The sequence below is a fragment of the Chiloscyllium plagiosum genome, unplaced genomic scaffold (genome assembly GCF_004010195.1).
Source record: "Chiloscyllium plagiosum isolate BGI_BamShark_2017 unplaced genomic scaffold, ASM401019v2 scaf_52, whole genome shotgun sequence".
In the NCBI taxonomy this organism is placed as follows: domain Eukaryota; kingdom Metazoa; phylum Chordata; class Chondrichthyes; order Orectolobiformes; family Hemiscylliidae; genus Chiloscyllium; species Chiloscyllium plagiosum.
In genome coordinates this window covers 1,655,592-1,678,131 of record NW_025215381.1, presented here as the reverse complement: position 1 = coordinate 1,678,131, position 22,540 = coordinate 1,655,592, and the positions used below count along the sequence as shown (strand labels likewise).

Genomic DNA, 22,540 nt, shown 5'->3' with positions numbered 1-22,540 from the left:
TTCAAGTTTCACAACATCTTTCCGATCGGAAGGAGACCAGAATTGCACGCAATGTGCCAACAGTGGCCTAACCAATGTCCTGTACAGATGCAACATGACCTCCCAACTCCTGTACTCAATACTCTGACCAATAAAGGAAAGCATACCAAATGCCTTCTTCACTATCCTATCGACCTGCGACTCCATTTTGAAGGAACTAAGAACCTGCACTCCAAGCTCTCTTTGTTCAGCAACACTCTCTAGGACCTCACCATTAAGTGTATAAGTCCTGCTAAGATTTGTTTTCCCCAAAATGCAGCACTTCGCATTTATCTGAATTAAACTCCAACTGCCACTTCTCAGCCCATTGGCCCATCTGGTCCAGATGCTGTTGTAATCTGAGGTAACCCTCTTCGCTGTCCACGACACCTCCAATTTTGGTGTCATCAGCAAACTTACTAACTGTACCTCTTATGCTCGCATCCAAATCATTTATGTAAATGACAAAAAGTAAATGGGCCCAGCACCGATCCTTGTGGCACTCCACTGGTCACAGGCCTCCAGTCTGACAAACAACCCTCCACCACCCACCCTCTGTGTTCTATCTTTGAGCCAGCTCTGTATCCAAATGGCTCGTTCTCCCTGTATTCCATGAGCTCTAACCTTGCTAATCAGTCTCCCATGGGGAACCTTGTCGAACACCTTACTGAAGTCCATAAAGAGCCTTTTACTTCAGATGGTGAAGGTTAACACAAGGCTTTAAATTGAGGGTCGATAGATTTAGGACAGATCTCAGGGTTAGTTTCTTTACTCAGTAGTAGGGGCGTGGAATGCACTGCCTGCAACAGTAGTAGACTCGCCGATGTTAAGGGCATTTAAATGGGCATTGGACATACGTATGGATAATAATGGAATGGTGTAGGTTAGATCGGCATCAGATTAATTTCACAGGTCGGCGCAATACGGAGGGGTGAAGGGCCTGTACTGCGCTGTAATGTTCTATGTTCTGACCATCTGGTGAAACCCTAACTTCTCATTCATTTCATGTGCTGTTTGTCATTCTGCCTCACCACAGCGACTATTCTTCAGAAACAGTACGTCGACCTTTCAGAGTCATCATCTCTCCCTCTGATAACTATTATCTTTCTCTTACTTGTCCCAAAAGGCTAGATTGATTGTTCGCCCTTTAATTTATCTCTGAATCTCTATCTCAATTTCTTTCTTACCTCTTTTTTGTTCACACTCCCTGTCTCACATGTGCTTCATGCTCTCTCTCATGTGCATCTGTTTCACCTAATTTTCATGCACTGCATTTTTTTCCCCTCTCTCCACCCCTCTGTCTCGCTCACTTCACGTTTGTCTCTACTTCTCTCTCTTGCTGGTCAGTCCCACTGTTACTGCTGGGGAGTCAATCATCATTCCTACCTGGCTTGGGGAGTCTCGGGATTGACTGCACTGTCGCTGCAGATGAGCAAGAGGGTAACGTACACCTGAGGTGGAGGCTGAACGACCAAGGCGATGGCTGAGTGCGGAGTCTAGAAAGGAAGAAAGAGGGAGAGAGGGTCAAGCAGAGATTTGAAAAAGGAGCATCGTGGAAAACTCAACACTTCATCAGTAACTTGCATGAATTAGACAAACTCCACCTGACCAAAGGGAATATGGAGCCCATATCCTGATCAAATCATTGTGATATATTTTCAGATGTGACCATGACTGACAAGATCATAGTTTATTGTTCATACAATACACAGTAGATGGATGTAGGCTTGCTCGCTGAGCTGGAAGGTTTCAGATGTTTTGTCACCATTCCAAGGAAACCCAAACATATAAGTAGAAAGCAGGAAACATCAGCAGTGCCTCGTCCAGAGGCTCACTGAAGAGGTTACCTAGTATGGTGATGAAATGTCTGAAAGTGAACCTTCCAGCTCTGCGAACAAACCTACATCCAGAACCTCAACCTGAAAATGTCTGAAATGTCTGAAAGTGAACCTTCCAGCTCTGCGAACAAACCTACATCCAGAACCTCAACCTGAGCTACAAATCTTCTCAAAACGTGCTGACACAGTAGCTGTCCTACTGTGATGATCTAACAGCTTACATTGCCTGGCAGCTCTGAGAGAGTAAATGAGACATTACGAAGCAAAATTTGACAATAGGCCACAAGAGATATTAAGGACAGATGACCAGAGTGAAAGGAAGAGAGCATGTGTTTTGATGTTTTTTGGGGGGGGGGGGGGGGGGGAGAAAATGTACTGGAGAAACTTGGCTAGTGGCAGCTGTGGACTGAGAAATCTGTTTTGTGTGATGACTACTTGTGACCATCTCGCTATTCTTGTATTGTCTGAGTATCTCTGTCTCTCTCTCTCTGTCTCAGTCTCTCTCTCTCTCTCTGTCTCCCCCATCTCTCCCTCTCCCTCACGCTCCCATTTTTGGTAACTTTTTTTTCCCTGGATTTTAATAGTCAAGAGCAAAGTTGAATTACTTGTTTTCAAATTGCTTCATCTTTGCACCACCTTTAGCAGTCAGATTTTGAATACCCTCATGTTTCAGACATCTAGAGAGCAGGAGGGAACAGCACTTGATGGGGGTGGGGGGAGTGTAGTAGACAAGAGCATTTGTGAGTAGGAAAAAAAGAGGAAGGGGAAAACAGGAAGGATGCACATAGTAGGCGAGGGGAGGACACATACGAGACAGCAAATGGAACAAGGTATAACCTCATGGAGAAATACTGCAGAATACCAATGATTCCATTCAGCAATGGAGGTGCTGAATGGCCACTTTTCTAAAAAAATGCACTTTGATTTACTATCATCTTAATTAAGTGTTACTTTAGGCATTACAGTGCTGGTTGGAGACTAATTTCAGGGTGACATGTTTCCATAGAACTTTATAATAGGGAAACAAATGGAGACATAGGAGTGATTGAAAAAAGATGGGAGGTTGTACAGACAGAATGGGCATTCAAGTTTTACCCATCCTTCACAGAGGGTAGACTATAATGTCCCATACGTTACACAGTGAGACTGTCTGGGTATATGTATGGCAGATTAATAACTAAATGTATCTTCCAGGAGGGATAAAGACCAACAAAGCATGGGTGGGAATGGATGGAAATGGTGATTGTCAGTCAGGCCATTCTTTATAAAAGGTTGGCCAAGCACTAGCCAATCACGTTGAGCCAGCCAACCTACCTACACTCCGTTGGCAAGTCATCGGGCAGGGTTGGGGCAGCCCTGATCGTGAGGGCCCCTTGATTGTACAGCCCTCTGCGCCCTGAGTTTTCAGTGGTATTGCCGAAGCAATTTCCTCCTTGTCCATGGATTCGTTGGTTCCACTCCTGCCAGGGGCACCTCCTAGTGGCGAAATGGAGGCACGGTCAGCTCGTTCAACAAGCAACAGGTGCGACAAACCTAACTTGCAGTTATGAAATGCCTTTGACATAATTATGGGGAAAAAGGAGAGTGGGGCTAATTGGTCTCTTTGCATGCTGTCACATTCTAGCTGGGCTAATAGAGACTCACTCTGGCTGTGGGAAGATTGGCTACGTACTGGCAGAGGGAGGGGCTTGGGAGGGAAGATCTCAAACCCACTCTGGGGTGAGCCTTTGAAGAAAGCACCATCCCACAGGAGATTTCCTGGTAAATAGCTCTGGCTCCAATACTGTAATGCCAGAGTAACACCTATATCCCAAGATCAGTCTGGCTGCCTGCCAATACTCTGGGAAGGGTTAGACTGGGATATGCCATTTGCAAGACAGGAACAAGTTTTGCAATGTTGAATTTAACTGAAAACCAGTCAGTCAATCAATATTGTGGTTTTGTCTAGGGAGCTCAAAGTCAGTATCCAATTGAAGCATAGCCATAGGGGTGGGGCTGAGAGATTGCTCAACAATCTGATGCTACCCCAGTCTTTTACCTGATCACACTAATACATGGAGGAATATGCGTGCAGATAGACAGAAAAACCTGAAGAATAACCACCGAAAGGAGGACCCTGTCCAAATGATCCCTTTACCCGCAGATTATAGGGCCCTATTGTGATTGTCAACCCATGACCTCCTCCCAGCAACTAACGAAGTCATATCACGACATCGGCCAAATTGTGGCCACTCGATCAGTCAATGACTGATTCCTAGTTATCCCTTAGAATCAAATCAGAAGACACTGACTCAACCTGTCCCCAGAGGGCTAAGATAAGGAGGGGTGGACATACAGTTGTGTGTCAACTTAGACTTGAATTCTACTTAGATAGTATTCTGTCTGCACATCAGAACAAACGCAATAACGCCAAATTATGGCAACAATTTGGGTAGAAAAATGCGTTGCTGGAAAAGCGCAGCAGGTCAGACAGCATCCAAGGAGCAGGAGAATCGACGTTTCAGGCATAACCTCTTCTTCAGGAATCGGTGGGAGGATTGGAAAGAGAAGTTGTTCAGAGTGAGGACCAGTTCAGTCAGTCGAAGGAGGGTGAGGCCTTCGTGATGGGGGATGGAGGTGATTAGGGATTGGATGCCTATGGTGAAGATAAGGCGTTGGGGCCAGGGAAACGAAAATCATGGAGGAGGTGGAGGGCATGGGTGGTGTCCTGAACATATGTGCGGATTAAGGGGGACAGGAGCAGGCTGAGGTATGCAGAGACGAGTTCGGTGGGGCAGGAGCAGGCTGAGACAATGGGTCAGCCGAGGCAGTCAGGTTTGTGGATTTTGGGCGGTGTGGGGTTGTGGGACTATGAGGTTGGAGGCAGTGGATGGGAGATCCCCTGAGGAAGTGAAGTTATGGATGGTCTGGGAGATGATGGTTTGGTGGTGGGAGGTGGGGTCAAGGGGGCAGTAGGAGTTGGTGTCCGCGAGCTGGCGTTTAGCCTCAGCGGTTAAAGGTCGGTGCTCCAAACTACCACCGCGCCTCCCTTGTCTGCCGGTTTGATAGTGAAGTTGGGGTTGGAACGGAGGTAGTGGAGGGCTGCACGTTCAGAGGGTGAGAGGTTGGAATGGGTGAGAGGGGTAGACAGGTTGAGACAGTTAATGTCGTGGCGGCAGTTGGCTATGAAGAGATCGAGGGCGGGTAAGAGGCCAGCACGGGGTGTCCAGGTGGATGGGGTGTGTTGGAGGCGGGAGAAGAGGTCGTCAGAGGTTGGGCGAGAATCCTGGTTGAAGTAGTAGGCGCGGAGGCGAAGGCAGCGGAAGAATTGTTCGATGTCTTGCCGCGTGTTGAACTCGTTAATTCGGGAGCGTAGGGGGATGAAGGTGAGGCCTCTGCTGAGGACTGATCTTTCATCCTCAGAGAGGGGGAGGTCTGGAGGGATGGTGAAAATATGGCCGGGCTGGGAGCTAGGACCTGGTGTGGGGCTGGTGCTCGGTGCGGGGGTGGGGACGCATGCGGCGTGGTTGTTGTGCAGGTGAGTGACATCATTAGGGGCGGAGGTAGATGTGGCGACGGCAGAAACGGTGTTGTTCCTGGTGGCTGTGGACCCCGCGGAGGCTGCGAATCTCTCAGCAATGGCCTTCCTGGCGATCGTGGAGGTGGTTGTCTGGGCGGCGATTGTGGAGGCTGCATGGTCGGTGGGGGCGGAAGTGACGTCACGATTCGCGGCGGCAGTTGCTGCAGCGGCCGCGTGGGTCATGGCGCCCGAGCGGTTCTGGAGGCCAATGGAAGATACTGGAACGGTCGAGGAATCCAGAGTGTGGGGGTAAGTACATGAAAGGTTTTGGTACGTACTGTCTTTAATTTCCGATATGGCTAGGAAGAACTGTTTGTTTGGTGTATGGATTCTTCTGAGGATGAAGAGTAGTAGAGGTCCTTTACAAGTCTGAGAGAGCTGGGGTAGTGCTGACTGCAGGGAATGTAGGTAGCGGCACATGGCTGCAAGCGTGGAGCGGAGGATCCGGAGGGAGGTCTGTTGCTGGAGGCTACGGATTTGTTGTAGGTACTGGTTGTCCTGGTTGGGTCCAAATTTTATTGGTCGGAACATAGTCCGGAGTCCGTGCGGGATCAGTCGGTTCCGTAGGCAGGTGCTGAGGAAGGAGATGTGGCTGCGGTAGCGAGTCTGTTTGATAACGTGACTGAAGAGCTTCTGGGCAGAGGAGATGACCTTGGGGTGCAGTGAGAAAAGGGACTCACTGAAATCCTTGTAGAGGGAGGAAGAGAGCTTCTTCAAGGAAGACATTCTGGCAAGAGGATTCACAGTAGGTTAAAATCAACTAGGAGCAAGTGAGGACTGCAGATGCTGGAGATCAGAGCTGAAAAATGTGTTGTCGGAAAAGCGCAGCAGGTCAGGCAGCATCCAAGGAGCAGGAGAATCGATGTTTCGGGCATAAGCCCTTCTTCAGGTAGCCTGGTGGCTTGGGGGTTAGCACTGCTGCCTCTCAGCACCAGGGACTAAGGTTTGGGTGGGTGGATCTTGCACATTGTTTCCAGTTTCCTCCAGTCCAAAGATGTGCAGGTTAGGTGGATTGGCCATGCTAAATTGCCCATGATGTGCAGAGATGCACAGGTTACATAGGATTAGCCTTGGTTAATGCATAGTTACAGGGATAGGGTAGGGGGATGGGATGCTGCTGAATGGCCTGTTTCCACACTGTTGGAATTCTAGGATCTCAATTTGAGAGACAAGGCAAAAAAGATAAGACCATAACATACAGAAGGTAAAAACAGGGACTGCAGATGCTGGAAACCAGAGTCTAGATTAGTGTGGTGCTGGAAAAGCACAGATCAGGCAGCATGCGAGGAGCAGGAAAATCGACGTTTCGGGCAAAAGCCCTTCATCAGGAAGGGAGATAGGGTGCCTGCAGAGTAGAGAGATAAATGAGAGGGGGATGGGGGTGGGGAGAAAGTAGCATAGAGTAAATGACCTGGGGGTTGCAGCTAGAGAGCGACTCAGATTCTTGTAGAGAGGAGGAAAACGTCTTCAAGATAAGCATTTGATTTTAACCCGACTGCGAATCCTCTTGCAAGGATGCCTGCCTTGAAGACATTTTCCTCCTCTCTACAAGAATCTGAGTGAGTCTCTCTCTCACTGCAACTCCCAGGTCATCTACTTGATGCTACTTTCTCCCCACCCCCCTCTCATTTATCTCTCCATTCTGCAGGCACCCTGCCTCTAGTCCTGATGAAGGGCTTTTGCCTGAAACATCGATTTTCCTGCTCCACGGATGCTGCATAACATAGAAGCAGAATTGAGACCATCCAGTCTACTTCGCCATTTGATAAGGGTTGACATGTTTCTCAACCTCATTTGCTTGCATTCTCACCGTAACCTTTGATCTTCTTGCTGATCAGAAAGTCAATTTTAAGAACAATCAATGACTTGGCCTCCATGGCCTTCTGCAGCAAAGAGTTCCACAGATTAGCCATCTTTTGATGTAGGAATGCCTCACCTCAGTTCGAAAGGTCACCCCTGCACCCTGAGGCCATGCCCCAAATTCTAGTCTCTCTTACTATTGCAAAGATCTTCTCTCAGTATTCCGTAACTTTCAATCATTTCACCACTCATCCTAAATTCCATATTTTCATTGGTGCTCCATGCCGTTCTGACTAACTACTCAAAATACCCAGTAAATTAACTGAGTTACAGCAGAAGGATGAAAAGTTAAAACAATTATATCAAAAGGCACGCACAGAAAAAGAATCTGAATGTATCCCTGAATGTTACTATCTTAAAAATGACGCCTTAATGAGGAAATGGAGAGCATCACATATTCAGGCAGATGAGAAATGGGCAGAAGTTCATCAAATCTTATTGCCAGTAGGGTATAGAAAGGAGGTGTTGTGAGTGGTGCATGAGCTACCATTTGGGGGTCATTTAGGAGTGAGGAAAACACAGGCTAGAATACAAAGCCATTTGTATTGGCCTGGTTTGCACAAGGACGTAGGTGAATTTTGCCAGACATGTCATACATGACAGGTAATTGGAAAACCACAGACTGTAATAAAACCCACACCTTTATTACCAGGGCGGCACGGTGGCTCAGTGGTTAGCACTGCTGCCTCACAGCACCAGGGACCCAGGTTCAGTTCCAGCCTCAGGCAACTGACTGTGTGGAGTTTGCACATTTTCCCCGTGTTTGTGTGGGTTTCCTCCGGGTGCTCCGGTTTCCTTCCTCAGTGCAAAGATGTGCAGGTTAGGTGAATTGACCATAGTGTTAGGTGGAATAGTCAGGGATAAATATAGGGGAGTGAGTCGGGTGGGTTACTCTTCGGAGGGTCGGTGTGGACTTGGGCCGAAGGGCCTGTTTCCACACTGTAGTGAATCTAATCTATAGAGTGCAAACCCAGTGTCCTCAATTGCTCCTCATATGACATGCCCTTTATTCCTGACATCATTCCTGTAAACCTCCTCTGGACACCCTCCAAGGCCAGCGCATCATTCCTTAGATATGGGGACCAAAACTGCTCCCAATATTTCAAATGCTGTCTGACCAGAGCATTGTATTGCTGGGGCTACATATCAGCTCTTGTATCGTAGCCTTCTTGAAATGAATGCCAACTTTGCATTTGTCTTTGTAACTACCAATTGAACCTACATGTTAACCTTCAGGGAGTCCTTGTTCAGGATTCTCAAGCCCCTTTGTGCTTCAAATTTCCAAAGGCTTTCACTGTTTAGAAAACAACCCTCACCTCTACTCTCCCTATCAAAACGTATAATCTCAGACTTGCCACACTGCATTCCATCTACCACTTCTTTGTCCCTCCACTTATCTAAGTCTTCTGCAAACTTTGCGAAATGCCTTCAGTCCCTTCATAAAAGATTGCTAATGTAGAACATGAATATTGTTGTTCTAACACTGATGTCTGCAGAACTCCACTAGTCACTGGCTGCTATTTTGAAAACAAAACAGATTATACACACTCTCTCCCTTCTGCCAGTCAGCCAATCCTCTATCCAGGGACTGTTTCATAACCAAGACAAACTGCGCAATGCCAAGTATATTAGCCAGATAACCCAGTGACTAGCTGATCAAATCTGACCCACATATCATACTGTTGCCCAGCAGCTCCCACATACTACAGCTGCAACACATTAAATGGAATAGAGCTGACTGGATAGGCAATGAATTAATTTGGGTATTAAATTGGCAAGTATAATGTCTAACTGTAATAATGTCTCCTGATTTAAGCCAATTGGCTCAACAAAAGAAGTGGATGAAATATCCACCAATCGGGCGTTTTTTGTCATGTCATATTAGTTCCCATCAGAAGGAACAAGTTGAAAGACCACTCTTTGCCATCGTTCTATGGCTCACTGTTACTGCCCTTCCCACAGGTCTACTCTTCTCTTTATGAAACAGTTAATTCTGCTCTATTTCCTGCTCCTTACAAAACTCCTCTCATCCACTCCTTATGAAGCTATTCTCTCCACACACTTGTACCGCTTTAAAAGCGCAGATTCCTCTTTTCTGTTGCTCATTGTTTTGAGTGATGCTGACTTGCTGCACACACTTCACAGTCTGTCAGAGTCCAGACTCTACTCAACCAGCCCAGGGTGGCAAATCCCAAAACAAAATTCTACATTTGGACAGCATTTGCTGAACAATCCCAAGCACGCTTGCAACAGCATTAACCACCAATTTAAGAGAAACAGTTGAGCTCTCTCAGCCACACATTTACACTCACTAGGGGTGATGCACACTCAGATGCCAGGCCCCATTCTCTATAATGGAAAGAATAGATGAGAGCCCTATGCCTCTTTAGAATTAACTATGAATTTTGGGAACAGTTTCTTCATGGCAATGCTTCAACCAATAAATCAAGTTGCCAAATAACCCCCTTTTTCTCCAGTCAACTAAATTCTAAAGAAATATTTCTGTACTCAAAACATTAGCTTTTCCTTCACAGATGCTTCCAAACCTGTTGAGTTTCTTGAACAAGTTGTTTTTTGTTTCAGATTTCCAGCCTTTGCAGTTTTTTTATTTCAGTATAAACAGCTGTGATTGTTTGAAATTTGGCATTCTTGTGTTCGCCCTGATAAGTGCAAGATAGAAAACTTTGACAACATGTCTCTCTCTTCAGCAGTGTAAAGGAAAAGTATTCCAGAATGTCCCAGATCATTGGAATCATAGTTGATTGACATAGTGGGAAAGAATTCAGACTCAAAATCCTCCATTGTACATTACCTTAATGCATTCAATGGCCACTTTAAACAGAAGGGCAGTAAAACTATATCACTTGTCCCATCAGGCTTGGATGCAACACTACACCCTCAGTCACCAGTGCAGATGTTAGATTGGCCTTCTTAAGGGTGAATTATTAAAAATAACTGGCCTGGATGGAGGCCCCAGTCACGCATTCAAATCCTGTGCAGACGGGCTGGAAAAAGCACTCTCAGACATCTGCAACCCTCCCGTACTACGATCTAAAGTCCCCACCTGCTTCAAGACGACCACAATCCAGTAGTGCAAAAGAAAAAACATGCAGCATCGTCCAGTGGCTCTGACATCCATAATTATGAAGATTGGTCACAGCTCACATCAACTCCAGCCTCCCAGACTACCTTGACCCCTTGCAATTTGCCTGCCACGTGACAGGTCCTCGACAGACCCCCACCTCCCTGACCCTTTACCCATCTCTGCAATATCTGGACATGGATACCTAATTATTTACCAAATCTCTGCAATCAACACCATAGTTCCAAATAAACTCATCTCCCAAGTCTGGGATGTAGGCCTCCGCCTACACAGACCAGTGCATCACTCCTCCTGTCCAATGACTTAATCTTTACATCCAGTTGCATCAGGAAAGCGACCAACACAATCAAAGACCCCTCCTAACCCAGTTATACTATCTTCCACCTGCTTCCATCTAACAGAACAAACGTACAAACAGATTCAAGAATAGCTTCTTCCCTGCGGTTAGCAGACTTTTGAACGGACCTCTTTAATGTTAATTCCGTTCTGCATCTCCTTGGCAACATCGTATCCTATACTGTGTTCTGTTACCCTGATGCACTTGCATAGAACAATCTGCCTGTAAAGCACATAAACACTTTTCACTGTACCCTCAGCACTCGTGACATTAATATATCTAATCAAATCAATCCAATCAACCTTTGGAGCATGCCACTCAACCCCCAGAGATCTGTCTGCACACCTTTCCCAGGTCAGCTTACCTTCTGGGTCCTGTGCCTTCCTGCTGCAAGGCAGATTTCGCTGCCAACCGTGCCCGGAACTAGCCTCCCCAGGGGGGCTCCGTGCCTCTGGGTTGGTGACTGAACGTGGACAACAGATGTTGGTGAAGGCTGGTGCTCTGTCTTGTCCTTGGGTCTTCACCGTTGCATGGTAGACAGCGGGGCAGACCCTCTGGGCTGAGCCAGGTTTGAGACTGTCATAGGCCGGAGGGCGTTTGCAAGCCAGTGGGAGGTAAGGCCACACTAGGGAGCCTGGGCCAGGCAGGCTAGGGTGCTCCAGTAGCCCATGCGCCACTGGCATCTTGTAGAGGCTGGACAGAGGCCGGGAAGGGGTGCTGGCTTTACTAATGGAGCAGAACACACTTTGTACACTTGAGAGTTCTTTGTCCACCTTCTGGTCACCAGAGGCCTGGGTGACCAGTGAGTGGGTGGTGACTTTCACAGAGGAGCAGATGACACTGAGTGATGGGGGCTTGTCCCTCTCAGCCTTCTGATAAACATGGGTCTGACGGCCTGCTAATGCTGACTGGGCCAAAGCCTTCATGGTATGGGATGTGGGCAGTTCCTTCTCAGGACGGTGCTGACCAGATGTCTGTGGGGGAAGGGGCGTTGAGTGGCTTCTCGCCCTCCCTGAGGGCACCATGACACCCTGATGCAGCCCATCCTCCTTCTGCACTCTGGGAATCGGCTGCCCAGCAGACTGGGCATCTCCTGGGGTGGGGGCTGAGTCGCCATGTTGCAGGACAGGGAGCTTGGAGCCAGGCTGGCTGGCGACAGTGAGGGCAAGGGGAGTCTTGTAGGCCTTCTGGGAGGCGGACTGAGGGAAGGCCAAGAGAGGCGGACGATGCAGGAGAAGGTTTGGAAAAGGGGGAGGAATGTCATGGGGTGAGCCTCTGGAGTCAGCCTGGTAAGGAGCCTTGGGACCCGCTTGGCTCAAACCTCTGCTTGTACTGGATTTCGGGAAGACAAACTTGCTCCACTTTGCTTCCCGTGTGGCATCTTCGGGTAGAGGGTACTTCATTTCCTCGTAGATGGCCTCACTGTGGTCTGAATCTTCATCAGCTGCACTCTGCTCTTTGAAAACATCTCCGACCATCTCAATGTAGACTGGCTCCTCCTCCTCGCCTGCCACCTCTTCCTCCGAGCCGCAGGGAGGCTCAGCGGGTGGAGTGTACCTGGGCCCAGATGTCACAGGGAGGGAGGCCCTGCCAGCAGAGGCTTCGTCGAAGGACACGGAGAGCTGGGTGTTGGGGCTCCGCTTCGGCTTCAGGGGTGGGATCCTCCGCCCGCTGTCTCCTGCCTCGAGGCCTGGCCTCTGCATTACTGGAAGGAGAAGAGAGAAACAGGTGATTGCTGCTTCCTGGGCACAGACCATGGCTGCCATGTTGAGGAGACCTAGAGGAAACACTTACCAATCTCTAGTGCCTCTCTCCACCCTTTATCCTCCCCTGAGCACCTTTCAACCAAAATTAGTCATTCCGAAGTGTCGCTGGGAAACATGACAAAATCCCACAAACTTCAATGGCAAGGTCATCTTGGTTTTTAATATGGCGACAGCTGAGGAATGAACATTACCCACAGAGCACTGGTGTGAACTCCACTCTCATACTCTTCCTACAACAGTGGGCATGGGATCTGCAGTTATCAATTGTGCTGTGTCTGATTAGCTGAGTCTGTTTACTATTGCTGCTCACTGTATTTGATTAGTTAAGCCTAGCGTGGACCCAGAGAACAGTAAACAATGCTGTAAGGAGGGCTGGAAGCTAGAAGCATGAAGACTCCGTTTGAAAGCAGTGTGAACAAAGTTCTGACACACCTGGCTGGTACATGACCCAATATTGCTCACCTTTCTCGCCCTTTGATCCGAGTCCTTCATCCCCGCTGCTGCTCCTGCCCTCAGGGCACAGGCTGAGTTTGGTGCTGGGATGACGCCTGGGCTTGCTTGGAGGTTTTCTGGTACAGGAGTGTTCGCCGTTCTCCACACTGCCCACTGAGTGAAGTGACAGAGAGCGGGTGGTCATTCCACTGGCACATGGGTGTGGCCCATGCTCCTGGGAGGCTGGCATGGTCATGAAACCCATTCGGAAGTGCTTGCGGAAGGAGGCGAGATCCCGCACCCTTCCCAGTCCCCCATCCTTGCAGACACTTGGTCGGGAAGAGGAGAAAACGAAGAGGGGGTGGGGGATGGGGCAAAGCAAAGAGAGACACAGACAGACCGGGAGGGGGGTGTGGAGGTAGCAAGGAAAGAGGGACATGGAGAGAAAGGGAAGAGATGGAAAGAATGACGGAGGAGAAAGAGAGAGGAAAGAGAGTAGGGAGGAGGTTAGGAGCAAGAAAATAGAGAAATGAAAGGAGAGAAAGACAGGGAAGGAAGCGGAAAGAGGGAGAGGGGAAAGACATTGAGAGAATCATAAGTAGGTTAAACAAAGGAAAGCAAAGCTTTTTCCTGAACTGTTTACAGAACAGGAGTCAGTGAAGATCATCAAGCACAGGGGCTGAGGTACATGGTAGTATGAAGGTTACTGTTCTGCATGAGTTGAAGTTTGCAAAGCAGTAAAGCCAGGAGAATGCTGGATTAATGCAAGCCAGATAGCACAAACAACAACATGCTTATGACTCTGCTTTGGTAAGTGCAGTTTGTTGAGGAATGAATATTGACTAAGCTATAAAGGAGATTGTGGGCCTTTTGTTCAACCAGGAGACCTGATTGGACGCAACATTACACTCTAAAAAATGATGCCTTTGACAGTGCAGTAACTCCTCAGTCCTGATTCTGGAGTGTTAGCCTATATAGGTCTCAAAACCTCATAAAAAGGAGTGCTCTAAATTGCACACCCACAACTCAAGGTTGGAATTGTATATGTCAAAGAACAGTGGCCTGAGGCTAATCTCACTGTGCTAGTGCAATGTTCAAGACCTGAGTTTTTGACTGGTTGGAGGTCATCTGAAGTGGAGTTCTTTGGAGAGGTGAAATGTCCTTCGGAATCGTAAAGAAACAGACACGAGTTTGTTCAAAATGCATATAAACCTATTGGAACTATCAAGGCAGTTGTTAACAGAACTGCTAGGAAACTGTCAAATTAAAGGCATTTGAATTTCTTACCATTTAGAAATTTGCAAATATTGTCTGCAATGTTTAAATAAAATACTCAGCACTATTTCGTTCTACCTGCTAACATAAGCCTGATGGATACCACTACTCAATCAGTGCCGCATGACTGATTTTACAAGCTTTTGTGATTACAATGTAGTATCCATAAGTTCACCCTTCATTGGAAACTCCAGGCTACCACCTCTTTGAGGTGAAGAGGGTGATTGAGGAGTACTGCAATGGATGAATTTATATGGATTTTACCAAAGCTTTCAACAAGGTCCCTCATGGTAGGTTCACCCGGAAGATTAAGATGTATGGGATCCACAGTCACTTGGCCATTTCAGATCAGCTTTGGCTTGTTCACAGAAGTGTGCGCGTAGTGGGGGAAAAGGGTGTTCTTCTGGCTGAAGGGCTGTGACTAGTAGTGTTCTGCTCCATACTGGGACCTCTTGTCTGTGATCTACACAAATCACTTGGATGAAAATGTAGATGGACGGGTTAGTAAGTTTGCCGATAGCACAAATATCAGGGGAGCTGTGGATAGCGTAGAAGGTTCTCAAAGGATACAGTAGGATATAGATCAGTTTCAGACATGGGAGGAGAAATGACAGATGGAGTTTAATTTTGGCAAATGTAAGGTGTTGCACTTTGGGAGATCAAATGTTAAAGGAAAATATACAGTTGATGGCAGGATGCTGAACTTCATTGACATAGAGGGATCTTGAGATCCTAGTCCACTGTCCCTGAAAGTAGGTAGGGTGGTAAAGAAATCGTATGACATGCTTTCTTTGTTGGTCACGGCATGCAGTACACAAGTGAGGAAAGTGATGATGCAACTTTATAAAACTTTGGTTAGGCCACACTTGAGTACTGTGCTCAAATCTGGTTGCCAGGAAGGATGTGGAGGCTTTGCTGAGGATACAGAAGAGGTTTACCAGGATGCTGCCTGGATTAGACAGTATGAGCCATAAGGAGAGGCTAGACAAACTAGAGTTGTTTTCTCTGGAGGAGACCTCATAGAAGTTTATAAAACTATGGGATGTGTAGATAGGACGAACAATCAGAATCTCTCCCTATGAGGTTAGATTAGATTAGATTACAGTGTGGAAACAGGCCCTTCAGCCCAACAAGTCCACATCGACCCGCCGAAGCGCGACCCACCCATACCCCTACATTTACCCCTATACCTAACACTACGGGCAATTTAGCATGGCCAATTCACCTGACCTGCACATCTTTGGACTGTGGGAGGAAACCGGAGCACCCGGAGGAAACCCACGCAGACACGGGGAGAATGTGCAAACTCCACACAATCAATCAGTCGCCTGAGGCGGGAATTGAACCCGGGTCTCTGGCGCTGTGAGGCAACAGTGCTAACCACTGTGCCACCATGCCGCCCAAACTGTATAATAATAGAAGGTATGCATGCAAGGCAAGAGGGGAAGTTCAAAGGAGTTGTAAGGAACAAGTTTTGATTGCCCAAAGTGCAACAGCTTACACTTACCAGAATTAAACTCCATCTGCCATTTCTCCTCCCATGTCTGCATTGGGTTAATTAATGATCTTTTGGATAGGCACATGAAAAAGCAAGGAATAGAGGGATATGGACCATGGGCTCACAGAAGAGATTAACAATTTGGCATCACATTCAGAACAGAATCGTGGGCCAAAGGCCTGTTCCTGTACTGTACTGTTCTATGTTCTAAGTGCTTGTTCTTTGGGAGTTTTTTTTAAAAAAAAATCGAAGGTAGACTTTCTTTTGTATTGCCAAGTTCATCAATAGACTTTGAATTAAATTCTTAATCTCAATGTGTCCTGTGGTCTGCCTACATGGGTTCTGAGTTGATAAGGATGACAGAAGTGAAAAACATGATGATTGGGGACAAGGGTTAGCATAACTTAGCACTCAATAAAACACCATTAATTGGTATAATATAGTCCATGTCTTCCCAAGTTAGCCCTCAGATCATAAAACATAATTCCTGTTGACTCAGATGTCTTGAAGTCTTTAACAACATAACTAGCCAGACTGCTGTAAGACCCTGACTTGCAGAGTCTGAATTCTGTGCTTAAGCCTATATGGAGTAAATATACAGTAACAGCAAACAGACTACTATTACCACCCCACTAAAGGGAAGTGGGTATCATTTTACCAGAACATCTCGTTGTAATGGCCCTTAACCATCTTAAAGGTAGCATAGCATATAGTTATAGCATGGAACCAGACCCTTTAGTCCAACTCCTCCATGCCAACCAAGCTTCCAAACTACACTAGCCCCACTTGCCTGCGTTTGCCCCATATCCTTCTAAACATTTCCTATTCATATACCTCTCCAAATGTATTTAAAAAGGGGTAACTGTGCCTGTATCTATGCTTTCCTCAGTTCATTTCACATATGAATCACCTTCTGCGAGTAAACGTTGCCCCTCCTCTTTTTAAATCTCTCCTCTTATCTTAAAGATATGCCCTTGAATTCACTTATTCTGGGGAAAAGGCTTGGTTATTCAACTTATTTATGCCTCTTATGATTTTATAAACTTTTATAAAAGTCAGCCTCAACCTCCTATGCTCTAGTGAAGAAAATTCAAGCCTTTCCTTTTAACTCAAACCTTCCAGTCTTAGTAACATAATTGTAAATCTTTTCTGCACCCTTCCAATTTGACAATATCGTTCATATCACAGAGCGGCCGGAATTGTACAAAGCACTCCAAAAGTGTCCTCACCAACATCCTGTAAAATCGCAACATGACACCTGAACTCCTATGCTGAACGGTCTGAACAATGAAGGAAAGTATACCAAACACCTTATTTACCACCTCTGTCTGGGATCAATGTAATAATAAAACAGGCAAAGGGGCATGGGTAGCAGAAAAAGGGGCATGGTGGGCAAAGGTTGACATGGACAGTAATGAGGGGGAAATGCACTGTGGATAGAGCAGTTTTTGGTATTATCATAGCTTTGACCAAGTATTGGCACAACAAGACTATGGTCTTTTGCCCAGCAACCCTCTACATATCAGACAGCCATCCTCATGTCTACGGATGGTGGCCATGACTCCCATGTTTACTGATCCAGGCATGAAATTCAAGCCACAATATCTGCTCCTTTCCACTTCTTTTTTTAAAAAGCTAAGACAAAAGTACAATTCGAGCAAAATCAACATTCCACCCCACCCCTCTAAGTTTTCATTCTACCATTACCCAGCCTATATGGCCTCAGCCACTCCTGAAGCCTGATGCAGGAGCGGTGGCTAGGATGGAAACAGTGAGATGAGGCGATGAGATAAATGAGTATAAACAACTTAACTTTCAAAGATTTGTGGTAGTCAAAGTATGGCCCAAGACCTAGCAATCGTGCCTGACGATCTAAGTTTCTGGGAATGGAAAGGGCAAGTTTTTTTGGGGGTAAAGAGAAGGAGGACCAGATGGTAGAAGGTGGGTGAGGAAGAGGACAAACAAACATACAAAGCCAGGGCAAGGGACAGATGTATATGAAAAAAATGGGTGAGGAAGGAAAAATAGAATGGCAGAAGGAAGACGAGCATTGGTCAATGGAATACCTTTTGAAGTGTGGGCATGGTTGCCATGCCAGTGAACCTTGGTACAGCAAGATCCCACAAACTGCAATGACAGAGTAAGATCAGGTGATTAACCTGACGATATGCTCAAAGGTAGGAGAACTTAAACAGGTGGTGACAAGAGTTGGAGATTGCGCTCGAAGAATCTCAGCTATTGAGTAGAAAGACAGCAAGACAGAAACGGTTAAGTGACTGATAGAGAGACAAAGGTAGAGAACTAGAAAGTAGGAGAGAGCTAGAGACAGTGATATACAGAGAGATTGAGGTCAAAAGATGGACAGAATGATAGAAAGGGTCACAAAAGAAATCAGAGGCACAGAGAGAGACGCAGACAGATTAAGATTTGTGAACATGGAAGAATGAGTGAAAATATGGTCCCTGTCTGAAACACACCAACTGCTGTCCAGAGGCAGTGAAATCACAATAAGTGGTTACAAAGCCCAAAACATGCATGACATCCTTCTGAGGTCAATACTAGCCCCTGTGGAGCATAGCTCGGGAATGAACAGTTACTCCAAGCTGGCAATGGAGCCAGACTACAGTTTATATACAACCTCTTTTGGATGACTTACTTTTTCTTTGATTCATCTTCACGATGTTTCCATTCCATCTTGGTTTTCCGGTACAGGAGATTCATCTCGTCTCGGAGACACCTTGGCACCTTGCCTGTGTCACAGCTTTGTTTTGTCAGTGATGTATATACTTTGAACCCCTTGTCTTCAATGAACTGGAGGAAGCTGGTGATGGCTGCATCCTGCAGGCCACTTGACATCTTCTAGAGCTGAACCAATGGGAGGAAAGCAGTCTGCAGCAGGCCCTGCCAGTCAGGAAGTATTTTAGAATTAGTACAAAGTAAAACTTTGTCTACACTGTTCCCAAATACCCCCAGGACAGAAACAGAGCAAAGCAAAACACTCACTACACTTTCAAAGTCGAAAGTCAACTTCTGTTGAGAATCAGAGTTGCTACAGTGTGGAAGCAGGCCATTTGGCCCATTTCGTGCACACCTCCCTTCTGAAGAGTGCTGCAGTGAGACCCCCCCCCACCCAACCTCCACCTTGGCCCAGCCTATTGCGGTGACCCCACATTTTCAATAGCCAATCCACCTAGCCTACACAGTTTTGGACTGTGGGAGGAAAATCAGAGCACCCGGAGGAAACCCGGAGACACAGAGTGTGCAAACTTCACAGAGAGGTTGGAATCAAACCACGGTCCCTGGGCAGTGTCAGGCAGCAATGCGAACCACTGAGCCACACCCCTACTCTCTTTAACAAAAAGAGGCGGCCCTCTACTCTCAAACTGACAAAGCACCATAGACACTCTCCTTACTAAGCATTTGTAGGACAGGGACAACACAAGCTTAGATAGAGTAAAACTCCCCTACACTTTCCCCAAACACTCCATGGATAATGGGGACAATATGGGGTTACATAAAAGGTGAAGCTTCCTCTATTTCAAACAATGCTCCATGTACTTTTTTAAACTGAAAGCAAAGCTGCCTCTATCTTTTAAACTGAAAGTAATGCTCCTTTACACTGCTCCCATTAAACAGACCAGAGATAAGTGTAGTATGAGGTTACGTACAGAGTAAAAGCTCTTGCTATTTTAAATTGAAAGCAAAGTTCCCTCAATAACGTACCCATCCAAAGATCGAGACAGGAGATGGTGCATAAAATCTCCCTCTACTCTTCCGAACTGAAATCAAACCCTCTATGCTCTTTAAAACAAGAACTAAAAGATCCTTTAACACGGATGCCATCACAGGGTTAGATACAGAATAAAACTTTCTCAACTCTTTTCTACCTTTACACTTTTGTTGCTTAAACACACACACATCCACATCCTGATTCACATGCTACTGCAACTTAGTTGAGCTACACACAGAATCAGCGCTGTGACACTCAATACCAGTAGATACACACACACACACACTCAACCCTGGCACACTCATTCCTCCTGGACACGTACTCACACACACAGCATTGGTGCTGGGACATGAAGTCCTACTAGACACAGAAACACACACAGAGTCACAGAGATGTACAGCACGGAAACAGACCCTTCGGTCCAACCTGTCCATGCTGACCAAATTTTCCAAACCAATCTAGTCCCACCTGCCAGCACCCGGCCCTCCAAACCCTTCCTATTCATATAGGTATCCAAATACCTCTTAAATGTTGCAATTGTACCAGCCTCCACCACTTCCTTTGGCAGCTCATTCCATACACGTATCACCCTGTGTAAAAAACATTGCCCCGTAGGTCTCGTTGACCAGACCAAACTTCCTCAAATATATTATGATAGCATAGACTCCAACTTTTACTTGTTTTAAGGCATTCCAGATGCAATTCGATTGTTTGAACTACCTTCCTTGAAGTAAAACGCACTTTAATCTTACAGTTCAAACAAAAATAAAGAAAAATTAGAAACTCTATTGGAAAACTTAGAAGAATAATAATTATTTAAACACTAAATATCAACTGCTCCAACTTACAAGATGGCAGCGCCTGCAAGATAGGCAGTGTTCAGCCTCCTCTGCCTGTCCAGTCCAGGCGGCCACTTCCTCCCTTCTTTCTTCACCCTTTTTGGCTTTTACCTCCATCTTCCTCCTGTTGGCAGAAGGAAAGGTGGCCAACACAGGACTTTGGTGAGGTGGAATTCTCAGCAAAGCCAAGGACTCTTGGTTGTGGCGAGCCCGGAGCAGGGGCTCCAGGAATTGGTGAGGTTATGGTGGCAGTAGAGCCAGAGTCTCCTGCTTGCGGTGGGCCTGAAGTAGCGACTCCTGGTTATCAATGTGGCGATGGCAACACGGAGCATGCATTATGCCGATAGCTGGCGAGGCAGCTGCAGTGCAGCCATAGGACCTGGTATCGGCAGGCCTTCAGAGGGCTGGGCCCAGCAATGAAGAGGTGGTGCCTGAAGAGTGATGACTTTAACACTGGTGGGTCCTGCACGGGTATCGTTAATTGACCGGCTCAGATTTGGGGACTCATGGCGGAGGAACAAAGCCTTATTTCTTTAATCTTGAAGTATTTGAATGGCACTGGATTGTGGTGTCAGTTGAAACTATTCACTGTATTTTACCATGCAGCTCATTATACAGTATAAGTGACAATAAATCATTCCTACAGTAAAATTGCAAAAACACCCATGGAAAAGGCAAATTCAGTAAAACTTCCGGTCACACATGTAATTCTCCAGTCCAGGAGGTACAAATATCAAGAGATGGACACAGAGAGGCAGTGAACAAAGACTCACGCGTTTTGCTGTAGCAGGGACAAATGTCCTACGATTCCAACTAAAACACCCCCAAGATCTTAGAAGCTATTTACTTTATTGTCTTGGAACAGCCCGTTTATCATCTCTACCTAAACCTCTCTTCATAAAAAATCCATGATAAAATACACTACTTAAAGCCATATATCAACACACACAGACACAGTGTCAGCCCTGGGACACTCAGCCCTGTTATACAGACATACAGATACCCAATGCTGTGTCATTCAGTTCTGTAACACATGAACAGTTATGCTGGGTCACTCATCCCGGTCATGTTAAATGCACACACACACAAAACCCCCTTCCCACTGAGTCAGCACCAGGAGACAGTCCCCTATCAAGTGTATACTGATTCAACTGCATCCGGTCAGAGAGTCCTGTTTCAGACAGCACCACTACTGAGTCATTCAGTCCTATGAGAGAGAAACATACACATACAGAGCACTATGATACTCTCAGAACAAAGCAGTACAGCACTGTAACCTTGCCAATTCCTGGATTCTCTGCTCCGGGCCCACCCCAACCAAGAACTGTATATTGGCCTACCATGTCCGCACCAACCATGATACTATTTTAAATTAATTCCCTCTGCCTGCACACAACCCAAATTCCAGTATTCTCAGCCCGTTCACTTGCCTGTCCAAATGCATCTTAAACTTTGCTACTATAGCCGCTTCAACATCCTGACCTGCAGCACATTCCAAGCACCTGCTATCGTCGCACATCTCCTTTAAACATTTCCCCTCTCTCATTAAACCTCTGCCCTCTAGTAATTCCATCCTGGGAAAAGAGACCCTGACTGCCATAATTTAATATACATCTATCAGGACCCCACTTAGCCTCCACCACTTTAGCCAAAATAATCTAAGTGTGTTCAATCTCTCCTTAAAGCCTATGCACTCCAAAACTGGGCATCCTGGTAAACCTCTTCTTTACCCAGTGAGTCCAGATTGATACAGTGACAGACAGACACACCCAGTCAGTGCTGAGAGCCTCAGTCTTCTGTTGCTTGCACACAGACTCAGTGCAGGCACTCTAGTTCATTGTTGCTCACACATGCACACAGTCACAGCTGGATGACTCAGTCCTGTTACACACACGCACAGCGCATTGAGACGAGGGACTGTTACACACCTGCACATTGTCCCTGCAGCGAGTCTCTGAGGGGAAACTCAGCCCTATTATCCTACAGTCACTGATCTCACAGCATCCACACCCAGGGGATCATTAGCTGCCATCTCTACCACCTTCAGATGGATGCCACCAGACACCTATTATTCTCCCCTTCCTGGTTAGCCTTCCGCAAGGACCTTTCCCTCTGGGATACCCCGGTCTACTCCTCCTTCACTCCTAACATGACTCTCCGCAGCCCCATGGCACTTTCCCCTGCAACCGCAGGTGTAACATCAGCCTGTTTATTATCCCCTTCTTCAATATCCAAGGGCCCAAATGAACATTGCAGGTGAAGCACAAACACACAGACAAACACAC

The 22,540-nt window shown here is 46.6% G+C and overlaps 1 protein-coding gene across 4 annotated transcripts in view; it reads right to left on the bottom strand.

Annotated features, from left to right (window-relative positions):
• The window catches only part of LOC122548357 (neuronal tyrosine-phosphorylated phosphoinositide-3-kinase adapter 1), a 42,016-nt gene that overhangs the window by 6,050 nt on the left and 13,426 nt on the right, over positions 1-22,540 (bottom strand). Inside the window, exons 1-6 of one of the 4 annotated variants that reach the window (XM_043686899.1) lie at positions 20,265-20,367; positions 18,343-18,587; positions 12,944-13,242; positions 11,080-12,420; positions 3,171-3,332; positions 1,405-1,514 (exon numbers count right to left, since the gene is read on the bottom strand). In XM_043686899.1, coding sequence (XP_043542834.1) covers positions 1,405-1,514; positions 3,171-3,332; positions 11,080-12,420; positions 12,944-13,242; positions 18,343-18,542 — 2,112 coding nt within the window. In that variant the 5' untranslated portion in view covers positions 18,543-18,587; positions 20,265-20,367. Of the gene's footprint in view, positions 1-1,404; positions 1,515-3,170; positions 3,333-11,079; positions 12,421-12,943; positions 13,243-18,342; positions 18,588-20,264; positions 20,369-22,540 lie in introns of those variants that run through there. The other 3 variants (XM_043686900.1, XM_043686901.1, XM_043686902.1) reach the window with 3 other exon arrangements.